This window comes from Eleutherodactylus coqui, chromosome 2, assembly GCF_035609145.1.
Source record: "Eleutherodactylus coqui strain aEleCoq1 chromosome 2, aEleCoq1.hap1, whole genome shotgun sequence".
NCBI classification, from domain to species: Eukaryota; Metazoa; Chordata; class Amphibia; order Anura; family Eleutherodactylidae; genus Eleutherodactylus; species Eleutherodactylus coqui.
Window position 1 is genome coordinate 104,607,672 of NC_089838.1, and position 13,144 is coordinate 104,620,815.

The 13,144-nt window shown below is 42.0% G+C and overlaps 1 protein-coding gene across 1 annotated transcript in view; it reads right to left on the minus strand.

Annotated features, from left to right (window-relative positions):
• Window positions 1–768: 768 nt before the first annotated feature.
• STK10 (serine/threonine kinase 10) overlaps window positions 769–13,144 on the minus strand; it is a 98,462-nt gene continuing 86,086 nt past the window's right edge. Inside the window, exons 15-19 of the mRNA XM_066591285.1 lie at window positions 11,804–11,928; window positions 11,286–11,474; window positions 7,591–7,716; window positions 6,790–6,903; window positions 769–3,814 (exon numbers count right to left, since the gene is read on the minus strand). Of these exons, the coding sequence (XP_066447382.1) occupies window positions 3,677–3,814; window positions 6,790–6,903; window positions 7,591–7,716; window positions 11,286–11,474; window positions 11,804–11,928 (692 nt within the window). The 3' untranslated portion in view covers window positions 769–3,676. The remainder of the gene's footprint in view (window positions 3,815–6,789; window positions 6,904–7,590; window positions 7,717–11,285; window positions 11,475–11,803; window positions 11,929–13,144) is intronic.

Sequence of the window (13,144 nt, forward strand, 5' to 3'; positions counted from 1 at the left end):
CCGCAACATCACTCAGTAAGTTCTTACCGATAAGTAATGGGTATCTTTCTAAAAACCTAACATTTCCATGTTTGTCTGGACTTCTGAGAAAACAATGATCAGTTTGCTGAAGGTCTACCACACTTGACTTGCAATAAATGCAACTCTAAGTAAACATCCTTTATGTAACTCTGGGCGTTTGGTCTTACAATAAGACTTTGTGAGACGACCTACAGAGAAGTGATTTTGATTTATGCAGAGACCACAGGGGATTGAATACAAAGATGAACTGTTCTTATGTGGGTTAATTAGGCATTCGAGAGCCAAACTTAAGGTTAGGGGAACATATTTTGCTATGTGATGAGGTTTTAGCCCTATGAAACACCATGACCCCACAAATTAACACACCCAGTTCACAAAAGATGCAAATTCCAAGCTTCTTGTACATTATTCTCGGGCTGTAATATAATAAGGGTGGGTTTCAGGAGTGAACACCGCCTTCCAGACCTTACACTGTTTTTGACTTGACTCTTACGCCCCCAAGTGGTGAATGAGACTTTTGGTATGTGAAAAACTTTGTGAACTTTCTCAACACAGATTTGGAACATGTAATACTCGCCTTTTATTATATATTTTATCCTCCTAGGAGAAATGCATGGGAAGCTGCGCCTGGTATATCCTTTCCACCAGTAGGTCTGCAGACTGCATGGCAAATAATCTCTGATGAATATTTAGAAATGGTTCATTTACTTAATAACTTATGTAGAATGAAAACAGAATTTTTCAAACTCCTTCGTTAACATTTATTCTCTCATTACTTTATTAGAATCTTATTTACATTTTACAGTGTTTCACCCCAGCAGAAGACCCTTATGAAAATAATACATATTTGCATTAATCTAATATAGAACATCGTCCTGTTATATGAAAATAAGCTTGTAGTAAGGAGGAAAATATGTCATTTATTAATATATGCATGTGACCTTAGAGAACTTCCTGTGTAATGAAGTTAGCAGCGATTAGAGGAGAAAGGGATACAATTCTTTCAAGTATCACAACTGCTACACATTATTAGGATGGTTTCACATCCGCACCCGGGGTTCCGCTTTTCTGCTCCGTTCGGAGAGCAGGAGAGGGAATTCCTGCTCCCGAATGGCGGAGCTGAACAGCGCCCAACAGACCCCATTGACTATAATTGGTACAGTCTAGTCTCCGCTCAGCTGCCCGACAGAAAAAGTGCTGCATTCAGTGCTTTTTCTAACGGTATTTTGAGTCGGATCTGCGGCGGAACCTCCAACCGAAGGTTCCACTCCGATGTGAAACCACCCTTAGCCATGAAATACAACCTATATGCGGCGGCCACTTCATATTCCCCAACAGATGGTATATTTTTCTATGCAAATATATTTTGCTCAGTTAAACATGTGATACATTATAGCAGAAAGCCATCCTGAGCTAAACGTAGCAATACTAGACAGAAAATATTAGGCATGGGGCGTTATTAACCAGGTAGCTCAATGTTTATCCATTACAAAACGTGGACTAGTATTTCCATCATTTCAAAATGCCCCTTTATTAAATGTGGCCCCCTGGAAGACTGGCCAGCAGTCGCTACCTATCGATTGCTACACAGAAGTAAGTGCACCGGATACATATCTTCAAGTCCAAAACTGTAAAACATTAACAAAGGCCTCCACATGTTAAGTCATCTATGGACAAGGCAACAATAGAACGAACAGTCCAACAGATAATTTTTGGCTTAGTTACTTAGCTCTCTTCAAGTTCCACTTTTTTATTTTTATTTTTTGGTCTGGGCTTTAATGCAAATGTGTGAAACCCATCAGGGAAGACTTATTAAAACCATCGCAAGAGAAAGAAGGAGCAGTTGCCTTGACTTTCCGAACAGCATCTGACAAACGAGGGAAGGATTCTAACTGGTAGCTATAGATAACTGCCCCAGCTTTCTCTTAGGGTTAATCTATGACAAAATCTGCACTTTTAGTGGGGATGTTCATTGCAGTATTCCATGACCGATAAGCATATTGCGGATGGGAAAATTCACCGCATGACTATTTGCGGCTGCGGATTTTTGGGGGCTGTGAGTAAATGGAGTTTGTTAAAACTCCATTTGCTTACATTGTACTGTACATTGTAGCAGAACTTCAAACATGCCACAGCCTAAATTCTGCAGTGTGTAAACTCGCCCGTACCCCGTTTTTGAGTTATCTGCCCCATTGCGCATCACATGTGAATCCACGGTGCAATATTTCTTTCTTCTTGCTTTATTATGTAAACAGGTGTTGAAATGTTCAAGAAATCCACCAATTTCTTTCTACTTGATTATTGTAGAAAACCCATAAGTGTGCAAAACTCATTGTCTGAACACAGGTTGGGATATGGATGGAGAGAGTCAACGTGTTCGCAACAGGTTCAGCCCACTAATAGGATAGGTTCTGCAAAATCAAGCATCTGTCAAGGCCCCCATTCAAATCAGACTCTTTTCACATTTGCGGTTTCAAAGGTGCCAGATGGGTCCCATTAAAAGGGGTTTCCAGGCAAAAACTATTGATTATCTGTCCTCAGGATAAGCCATAAATAATTGCCAGAGACATGCGACTTGGTGATCATCTGACAGCACAGCCTACTGTGAGTGCAGCGGGCTAGCCATATGTCTTAGGTAACATGAGTGGAAGTGCCCCAAATTGCTTTGCTCCCACTGCAATCAGAGCTAAAGTGGCCATTACAATTTTGTGTCCGTTGAAGCTGAAAGTGCTGGAAGTGAAATAGGCGCTTCAGCTCTCATTGATTTCAATGGTATTGAAGCCAGTAAGGGCACTTCCGCTCCCATCCCCTATAACACACGTCCAGCCCGCTGCACTGACTGTGAAGGTGGCCTTAGACAACAGTTGTCCAAAACTGTGACGAGACCAGACGACTGTGCAGTCAGGGGTGTGTGTGTGTGTGTGTGTGTGTGTGTGTGTGTGTGGCGCATTCTGACTTTCCCCTTAAGATCCACAGATGTTGAATGTCTTCCCTTGAGATACAGACCCAACAGCTGTATGGAAGCAGCCTTCTTCACTTTCCCCATGCAAAGGCAAATGAAGATTTGGCCAAACAGAGTTTGTGGGGAAAATAGCATTTGGTCGACATATACTGAATGTGCGTGGGAACCTGAAGGAGTGCTTTATAAATTGTACTTACAACATCAGAGGTTCAGACAGGAACCATACAAACATTGCAGAAAATAGGTATAGGAAAAATACAGAAGAGCCATGTTACACTGGTGACAGAGTGAAGAAGATGCTCTCAAACACATGTGCACTGAAAGCAGAAGCTATTCTATACTAATGTCCCAGGCATGAGGAGAACATGAGATGAGAAGTAGAAAGTGTGATCATTTGGCACATAACTCATACCACTACCTATAAGACAGGCCATGGTTTTTGGTTGATATCTCTCACTCTAGGTACAAAGTAAAGACAGTTGGCCATTCTATAAGTTATTGATATTGTATTGGCTGAACTTTAATGCTTTCTGGTTTCCAGGCATCAGACTACAGCGTTACTCCCTCAGCTTTCTGACAAGTTCTGGGTGTTCCTTCATTTTTTACTTGCACCCTAAGTGCAGAGATGGTTGTAACAAAGCCTCTCCCAGACCGCTCTGGAGGAGGGTATTAAAGTCTGAGCATTTGGGATCATTATGAAGCCTCAGCAGAACTGTAGGCATAGAACGCGGCAGGTTTCTGAGCGGATCCATTTAGTCGTCCTCCTTCCTGACTCATGCGGAAGAACATCTCCTGCTCCTGCTTCTTCTGTTCTAGATCATCTTCCAGAGCCTGTTGCAATACAAATATAAGTTGGTCTTATCAAAAGTTGCAAAGGTAATAACCAGTATTTGCAGAACACACAACACAAGTGTAAAAGATTTTAGACTCTCAAGAGTTCCACCTCAACTATTACACAAGAGTCATGGCACTATTCTCCTCATTTGATCTACTGTACCCCCTCAGACACCTGGGCCCTGGTACTGCGATCTCCATCCTAAATCAGAAATCACACATCATCCACCAAAACACTAAATGATTTGTGAAATACTATGCATTTATAAGCAATAGTGACTGATTAGCCATTCCTGTCTCACTATTGGAAACCCTTTAACTCCTTCGTGACAAAGCTTCTTTCGGTTTCTCTATTTTTGTTTTTTCCTTCCCCCCTTTTAAAAAAATCGTAACTCCTTTATCCATAGACGTTGCTGTACGAGAGCTTAATTTTTGTGGGCCGAGTTGTATTTATCAATGGTACCCTATAATATACTGAAAAACTTTTTAAAAATTCTAAGTGGAGAGAAATGGAAAAAAACATTAAATTTTGCCATCTTCCGTTGTATCTTTTTTCTACAGCGCACAAACTACAACAAAAGCGACATAACTTTATTCTATGGGTCAGTACGATTACTACGATACCAATCTAAGATTTGCTGCGCTAGTATTTTTTTCAAAGATATTTAAAAAAAATAAATTGCCGCCATCTTCTGCCCGCAATAGCGGTTTTATTTTTCCCTCCACAGTTGTGCGAGGGCCCATTTTTTGCAGGACGTCCTGTAGTTTGCGTAGGTACCATTCTGGAATACATATGACTTTTTAATCGCTTTTTATTGCATTTTTTTCTTGAAGACATGGTGACCAAAAGGGCGCATTCCTGGCATTCTTTTTTTTTCTGATGCTGTTCATCGTGCGGGGTAAATAATGCGGTACTTTAATAGATCAGACTTTTATGAATGCAGCGATGCCAAATATGTATTTTTGTTTTATTAGTTAGATTATAAATATGGCCAAAGGGTTTTTACCCTTGGTGGTACAAGATACTGATGTCGCCATGTAGTAAGACTTATACGTAAGGCTTTAACATTTATTCCAGACCAATCCTGGAATGGCATTAACACATAACTAAAGTATTGTATTTGGGTTATTTTGAATACTAAAGTATTATTTCGTACCACTAGGTGGCAGTAGTACACTGTAAATCTACAATATTGTACATTCACACTGTATACTTTAGTAAATAGCAATTAAACTGCCATTAAAACCGGATTAAAAAAGGGACATCTAGTAATGAAAGTCGCTGACACCTCATGGCCCCACACAAGACATAATAGGCACCCACATAAACCAAGTTGGCAAGAACTTTTAAGGGCCAAGCCCAAAAAACCTAGTACTTTTACAAATCTTATTCACATTTATTTAACATCTAGATGCAGTATAAACTCGGTACAAAAACCACAGAGTGTGAAACTGGAATTATAGGGGTTTTCCAATTATGGTAAACTGCCTATAAATTACACTAAGTGTGGAACAAGGCAGAAATAGTCAATGTTTGCGCACAATTTCAGTTTTAGAATTATTTTAAGTATTAGGTGTTTTTTCTTTCCCAGACTAGAAATGTAACGCTCCTGCTATACGTATTTGAAGCAGATTTTTGGCTCATCAGGTTTTAACTTTTTCTACTTTGAGGTTTTACTCAGATCAAAATAAAAAGACAAACACTTTCTGTAACCATTTCCCACTTTGAAGCTACATTCACGCAGGAGTGCGATATCGCGCTGGCCAACGTGCCATTTTCAGTGACGCAAAGGATTTTTTATTTAAAAAAAACAAAACATTGCGCCTGTTAAATTGTGATCTTTACGCGCATGAAACTCGCGTGTGATAGAATCACAAGCATTTCCCATTGACTTCAATAGGAAACACCGCATCAAAGTTGCATGCACATCGCATGGCGTGCAAGTGCCATGTGATTTTTTTTACCCCTTAATTGTGTGCCCGACCCTCCCCCCATTTTCGTTTTTTCTTCCCCCTTTTAAAAAAAAAAAAAAAATCATAACTCCTTTTATTTATCCATTGACATAGCTGTATGGGGGGGGCTTTTTTTTTTTTGTGGGACGACAAAAAAGTGCATTTCTAGCATGCTTATTTTTTTTTCAGATGTTCACCGTGTGCGGTAAATAATGCGTCACTTTGAAAGTCTGGACTTTTTTTGATGTAGCAATTCCAAATATGTATTTTTGTTTTATTATTTAGTTTTTTAATTTTCTATTATAAATATGGCAAAAGGTTTTGTTTTTGTTTTTTTTAATATGTGGTAAAACTTCTGTTCTGATTTTTACAACTAGCGATGCTCTGATTGCTCCTGCGGTATGATGAAATGCCATAGGATTACATCGTACTGCTATTGGGCAGGCAGTCTATCAATCCACTCCGCGAGCATGGCTTAATAGGCAGTCTGATAAAACAGCCCTGGGTCTTTCAGAAGGCCCCCGGCTGCCATGACACCCGCAAAGCTCCCTGTGATTTAAAAGCCACTGTCCGAATTGACAGCGGCATTTAAAGTGTTAATAGCACCAATGAGCCGCATGGCTGATTGCAGCTATTGCCGGCGGATGTGAGCTGAAAAACAGCTGGCGCCTGCGCTGTACTAAGAGAGGTCACCCCTTCCTATAGCGGGAAGGGGGTATTGTCCCATTGAAAATAATGGATGAGGCGTTCCAAGGGAACACCCAAAGATAGAATGCCCTGTCATTTCTTTGTCCTTGTAGCAATGCTGCAGGGAAAGGAAAAAAAATTTAAAAAAAATGCTTGTGTGAATGAATTCATTTTAAAGGCTGGATTTCATATTTGTGCGCATCGCATAAAACTCGCACGAGAATAAAACTAGTGTGAATAAGCCCATATTTTGCCTACCTCTAACTGGATGGTCAGCATTTTTTCCCAATGACATTACCTTCACTTACACTTTCCAAGTTATTTTTCCTTACCTTTTTGCGAGGCCTTAACCTCTCCCTCCAGTCTCTCAGCATGTGTATGTGGCTCTCATCCAAAGCTTTTAGTTTTTGTGTCTCATGCTCCACTAAAAGGTGACACTTTTCATTCTAGAAATAAATCAGTGCATAATAGAAAAGGTCAAACAATCCATTTCAATCAGCAGTAAGAAACCTATTACTAGGAGCCGTATCAACAGCAAAACCATGCGTTAAGCACAAAGTGAATATTCATCTTTCATTTAGCTTTTCTAGGTTTGTACTGTTTAACCCTTTCCCTGCCAAGGACATATGTCCTACATACATGCAGAGTGGCACTTCAATAAAAGGACGTATGAGGTAGATCCTTGCCTCAAACAGCTATATCTCAGGCTATATTTTACAGCCTTGGCTAGGGTCTTAATTTAAATGTAATCTATTCACTTTAAAAGACCAAAACCAAAGCTCTACCTGCAACAGAACCTGAGATTCAGCAACTTAAAGTTGAAGTTGATATTATATTTGTAGTTCGTACTGCAGCACTCACTTCTGACTGTATTTCTACAACCTGTATTGCAGATAGAATTTAGAAAATCACACAAGTACCATAGCAGATGAAATTCAAAAGAATATAGTCCATAACTTAATTTGGTTCATCAAAATATAAGTGGCCACCAGCAGTTCATAGTGCAATGGTGCCTGGATGAGCAAGTTAAAAAGTAGCATGACCATAATCTTACAAGTTATACAATGGAGGTGCCTGTAGGAATGCATTGAGTTGTACAATGTATGGTATGCTACTAATAAAGAGGTCATTACCTGAAGCTGCTGCAGCTCTCTTGCATTACTGTCGCACTGGGCCTGCATCTCCAGTAGCAGCTGATCATGTTTTTGCTGTTGCTGCAACTTCTCTGCCTTCTGCCTCCTGTCTTCCTGCTGAGAGAACTGCAAGACATTTTCTAATCAACTTCTGGGATAGCAGCATTACTGTAGGATTTGTTTTTCTAGATGTCATTTTAGGTCTACATAGTATGGAAAATACATAAAACCATCTTACATTATTCTCAGCTTGGCTATACCAGAAATCACATGACTGTCTTAGCACTCAGACACCTACCAACCGAAATACATAGTATTGGCAGAGAAGTGCTCATCCATAGTCACTCCATCATGGAGGACGGGATACACGGAAAAAGCCAAGTACCAACTGCTGAAGAACCTCACTTTATATGCTCCACCAATCAATAGCCAATAAGAATGGTAAAAGTTATTTAGCAGAAAGAAACACTTTAGTCAAAACGGATACACCGAGTAATACCAAAGACAGGGCCATAAGGGGAGGAGGTACACTTGTTCCCCAAGGCCTGTCCTATGTACCCCCAGGAAAAGTTACCAGCTGTTAGGGGATCTCCCATTGGATATGTACAATGTAAATGGAGGGAGCTTCACATTATGTAACAAAGGAAATGTGCCATGCATTAAATTTTGGTCTAGATTAATTAAACTTAAGTGAATGGAGGATAAATAATGCATTTGTGGACAGAACTTGAAAGTAAATTAGGACTATATGCAGACGACACAATTCTATTTCTGTCGAACCCATCAAACTCCTTTGCCCAAGCTATGACACATATAGATAGATTTTCCAACTTCTCCGGGCTATATGTTAACTGGTCCAAATCAACAATCCTTTACACAGAAACTGGCCCCAAAAATGACCCCTGTGTCGCAAGATATGGACTAAAACCGGTTTCAACATTTAAATACCTGGGGGTGATTATGTCACATGACCACAACAACACAATAGCAGATAATATAAACCCACTATTAGAGAACATAAAATATAAACTGAAGCGATGGGCTAAGTTACCGCTCTCCGTAGCTGGGCGTATAAATCTCATCAAAATGGCCATCCAACCTAAATGTTTGTATATACTACAACACATGCCAGTGAACGTCCCTAAACACTTCTTCAAGTCTTTAAACTCCCTAATTATAACATTCATATGGAACTCCTCCCGCTCCAAATTGAGCCTAGCAACTTTACAAAGACCCAAGGAACAAGCTGGAATGGCCCTTCCGGACCTCCGGCTCTATTACCTGGCAGGGCAACTGAGAAACATCCGATCCTGGGTCTTAGATAAAGAACTGCCTATAGCAGATAAACAACTTGCGAAACAAGTAACAGGAAACAGCCTACTGGGCTTTTTGGAATTCCCAGAATGTACCAAAACCTCCAACCTAATCCCGCTCCATAAACTAGCTCTCAGCGTATGGAAGGAAGTAAAGACGCTGCAGAGATACCAAGATGTAGTGCCAGAACTCCCCCTCTGGAACAACCCTGGTCTCACCGCACTACAGTCTGTTCCAGACCCACAGTACTGGACCGCCCTGGGGGTATTTACACTAAAAGACATATACACAGACGAAACACTCCCCACATTCACGCAACTACGCAACAGGTTACAGGCCCCGCACCTCCAACTATTTAGATTTTTCCAACTAAGACACGCACTGAACTCTCAATTCCCACCCACCTCGACCCGCATATCCAAGTTCCCCACAATCGGCGTCCTTAAGTCCCAGGGGCCCAAAGGATTAATATCAGCCCTGTACACACACCTCCTTTCAGCCAAAATAAGTCTCAATCCACTCCCAACATACGATAAATGGAAACTTGCCATCCCATCTCTTACACCTGAGGAATGGCAAGATATCTCCGAATCCCACCTGTCGGTTTCACCGGCCGTAAACAATAAACTCATCCAGCTATATATTATACATCAAGCCTACCTCACTCCCAACCGTCTACATAAAATGCGCAATACCTCCTCAGATTCCTGTCAGAGATGCCGCCAACTGAAGGCGGATTTCTGGCATTTAATATGGGAATGCCCTCTTGTCAACGAGTTCTGGTCAAAAGTGATAGACCTCGTAAACTTACTTTTGCGGCCCCCATTATCTATTGACCTGGACCCTAAGGTGTGGACTCCCACTCAACTTTGCCTACGGTATGAACCCTAAGCCTGAACTACACTAACCCCCTCCTCTCCCCCCCCCCCCCCCACCATCCCACCCCCCCCCCCCCCCTCCCTATGGACAAGCGCTTAGAACTTGTAATTTATTTCTTACCAGGACCAAGAATAAGGAAGAACAGCATTGCATTGTTTTAAAAGTTTAAAAGTTTATTGTTATAAATGATTAACCAAGAAATTTAAGAAATACAGTAGCATAAAAAATGTGTCAACTACCTACAACTATGACTATACCCATATTGCTATGTGCCAAGCAAACTTCTTTTCTTTTATTCTGTATTTTATGACTTGATTATTAATAAAAAAAAACGAATTTAAAAAATAATGCATTTGTTCTTCATTTCAAATGTTATGCCTATTCCTAATTTATATAACCTTTCCTGCTATATTGGAGATATATTCTTCCTAGGTGGTGTGTACTTTATGGTAGTTTAAATGCATAGGAGGCAGTTCATCATAGCTCCTGGAGGTGATGGAGTAAAGCCCCTCCCATAGAGACTAGGCAGTGACAGGGGACATTCATACAGAGTCGTATTTGTGAGCATCGCATATATTGTTGCTATTATAACTTATCTAGGCCTCCAGTAACAATGGAGTTGGTAAAAGGGGTTTTCCCCAGTAAATGCATTTATCACATATTTATGTGATAGGAAATAAACATATAATCATTGGGGGTCTGACTACTGGGACCCACAGGGACATGAAAATTGCGATCCTCAAGTCCCTTTTGTGAACGGATGTGACACCACAGCTCCATTCACTTCTATGAAACTGAGGGAGATAGTGAAGTGTTGTGTTCCGCTACCTCCATAGTTAAGGTACCTTTAACATGGGGCAATTCTTGCTTGAATAGCTGCGAGCAGTGATTTTCGGTAAAGGTCAGCCATATACAGACGGCTACCGACAGGGCACTGAGCGAGAAGACGCACACTCGTTGGAGTTGCTTGGTTTTTCGTTCACCTAAAAACCAAACAACTAACTTCCCCCCAAGTAAACAGGCAGTTGTTCAGCTCTGAGTGACTGCCTGTTTGCAGCAAATGGAGGCAGGCAGCCAGAAACCATCTCAGATGCGCTCCGCACTCCATTCACTGAACGACTATTGCCCCTTGTGAAAGAAAGCCTTTGGGGCAACTGTTGCATGCCTACACGCCCAACAGCTGTCCCGTGTAAAAGGTTCCTTTAGTGGGATAACTCGTGCAGCTCGCCCAGCCTGTAATAAGGAGATAGTTCTACTCTTCATTTTTGCTGTCCATACAGGTACAGGATGAGTGAGCTACAGAAAACAGGCGATAACGTGCTGTGGCTGTGTCGGTGGCCAAAAATCCTGTAGGAGTAAATAAAGCCAGAGCTTATAGCAAATCTCAGCAAGTGAAGCTTCTGTAGATGGCTTAAACTTTGTAAGTCAAGATAAAGTTTTCTAAAGAGTCTTCTTGCTCTAATAATCCCAGCAGACCCGTCCTACACCCCAGTCATATCTACCTGCTTAATCTTCTCCCTCTGGTCGGCAGCGCTGGAGAAGGAGCTGATATGAAGACTCTTCTTGTACATGGCCAACCGTGTCTTCCCTTCAGTTCTCTGGATCTTTGGTAAACGTCCCCTCTCTTGTTGCTGCCGCAATCGGAGTTGCTCAATCATGCGCTGATTGTACCGCTGCATTTGCTCTTGCTCCTGGAAAGTGAAAATTATACATCACGTGACATTGCATGGACGATGATACTGTATGCACTATGTCTGATACATTTTGTAAGAGGACCGAGAACAAGCAGCCATTGTGGCACAAACAACGCTGTACTGTGTTATCAGCAATTGTGTACTTTGTCATCATCCAAAACATTCCATTTACAAACGCAATAATCTGAAAACGCTACAAAAATCAGCCTCCTTTGAAGTGGAGAACAAGTGACTGGAGGCTTGTCCGTGTCATTGGGATGTAGCAGCAATAGGGTCATTACAAGGTAACAAGTCATGCAAGGCTAGATCTTAGTATATTACAGTACCTTGTCATGCTTCCTGAGCAGCTCGTGACGCTGTAAGAAATACTGGTCCTTTAACTGCTGCTTCATGAGTTGATGTCTTTCTTGTAGGTGGCGCTCTTCCAAGTCCCATATGCATGCTTCCCTATCTGTATGAAGAAAACCGACTAATGTAAAACCTACAGGCGTATCACATACATACATACATACAAACGCAGCGTTTACAGTAGCAGCAAAGGGGGTTTAACAAGTCGCAACCAAGTGTTGTGAGAAAATATCTGTGGAAATTGCAGAGCACAATAGTCAGCATGTCAATTTTCACCTTGAAATTTACCCCTTTCAAGTAAGTGGGATGAAGTCTGTGGCAGAGCCTTGGCAAATATTGTTACACATGCAGATTGTGTGGCAGATCCATTGCAGATTATGCCACTTGGCACAACATTCCGTGCCAGATTTCTGCCATGAAGAATTTGGTTCATGCGGCCACATCTTAAGGCCTTATATCCATCGGCGGGTCGGGTTCCGTGGGCGGGAGCTCCGCTGCGGAATCCCACCCTGCCCGTGGCATGAGGACATTACTTACCAGTCCGGATGCGCGTCGTCCGTCTTCTCCTCCGTGCATTTGGGCAGGCGCGCCAGCATGTGGCGTGCCCCTCGCACATGTGCAGTGGAGATTTTTATAATCTCCTGTTTTCCTGCGGGATCCGCAGAACACCTGGAGTAACAGTTCCAGGTGTGCCACAGATCAGACGGTTTCCACTGACTTCAATGGAAGCCATCCCTGCAGGATCCGCGGCAAAATGGAGAATGCTGCGATTTTCCGGACCAGAAAGTCCACAAAACAAATCCGTATGCTTTAATTAAGCTGCGGATGCCTCTGAGTTTCTATGGGTTGCTTGAACTCCGGATCATCCGTGCGGGTGCCCCACGTGGATCCCGGAATTCAAACCTGCCCGTGGACATAAGCCATAAAGCTGGGTACACACGGGGCAGAATTGTCATGGAATTTCCATGTTGACCCTCTACACAGAAGTTCCGCAGCATTTACAGTAGCAACAAAGTGGACAAGATTTTGAAGATCAGTCCACAAGCTGCGGAAATAACCAGCACAAAACCTATGATTTTATTGAAGTCTCCGCTGCAGAATCCGCCCCCTCTCAATGGGGGGCTGTATTCCACAGGCGAATTCTTGCTATAACCTGCACCTAATTGTGATAGTTTGGAGGCAGGCATTCCACGTCTTATCTGCAGAGGATCACCCGCTGTGGACATTCTGCTGAAAATCAGCCCCGCGTGGACCCAGCCTTAGGGGGTAAGGTTGACCCATAGACTCCTTAATTATAATAGGTTTGGCAAAGGGAAATA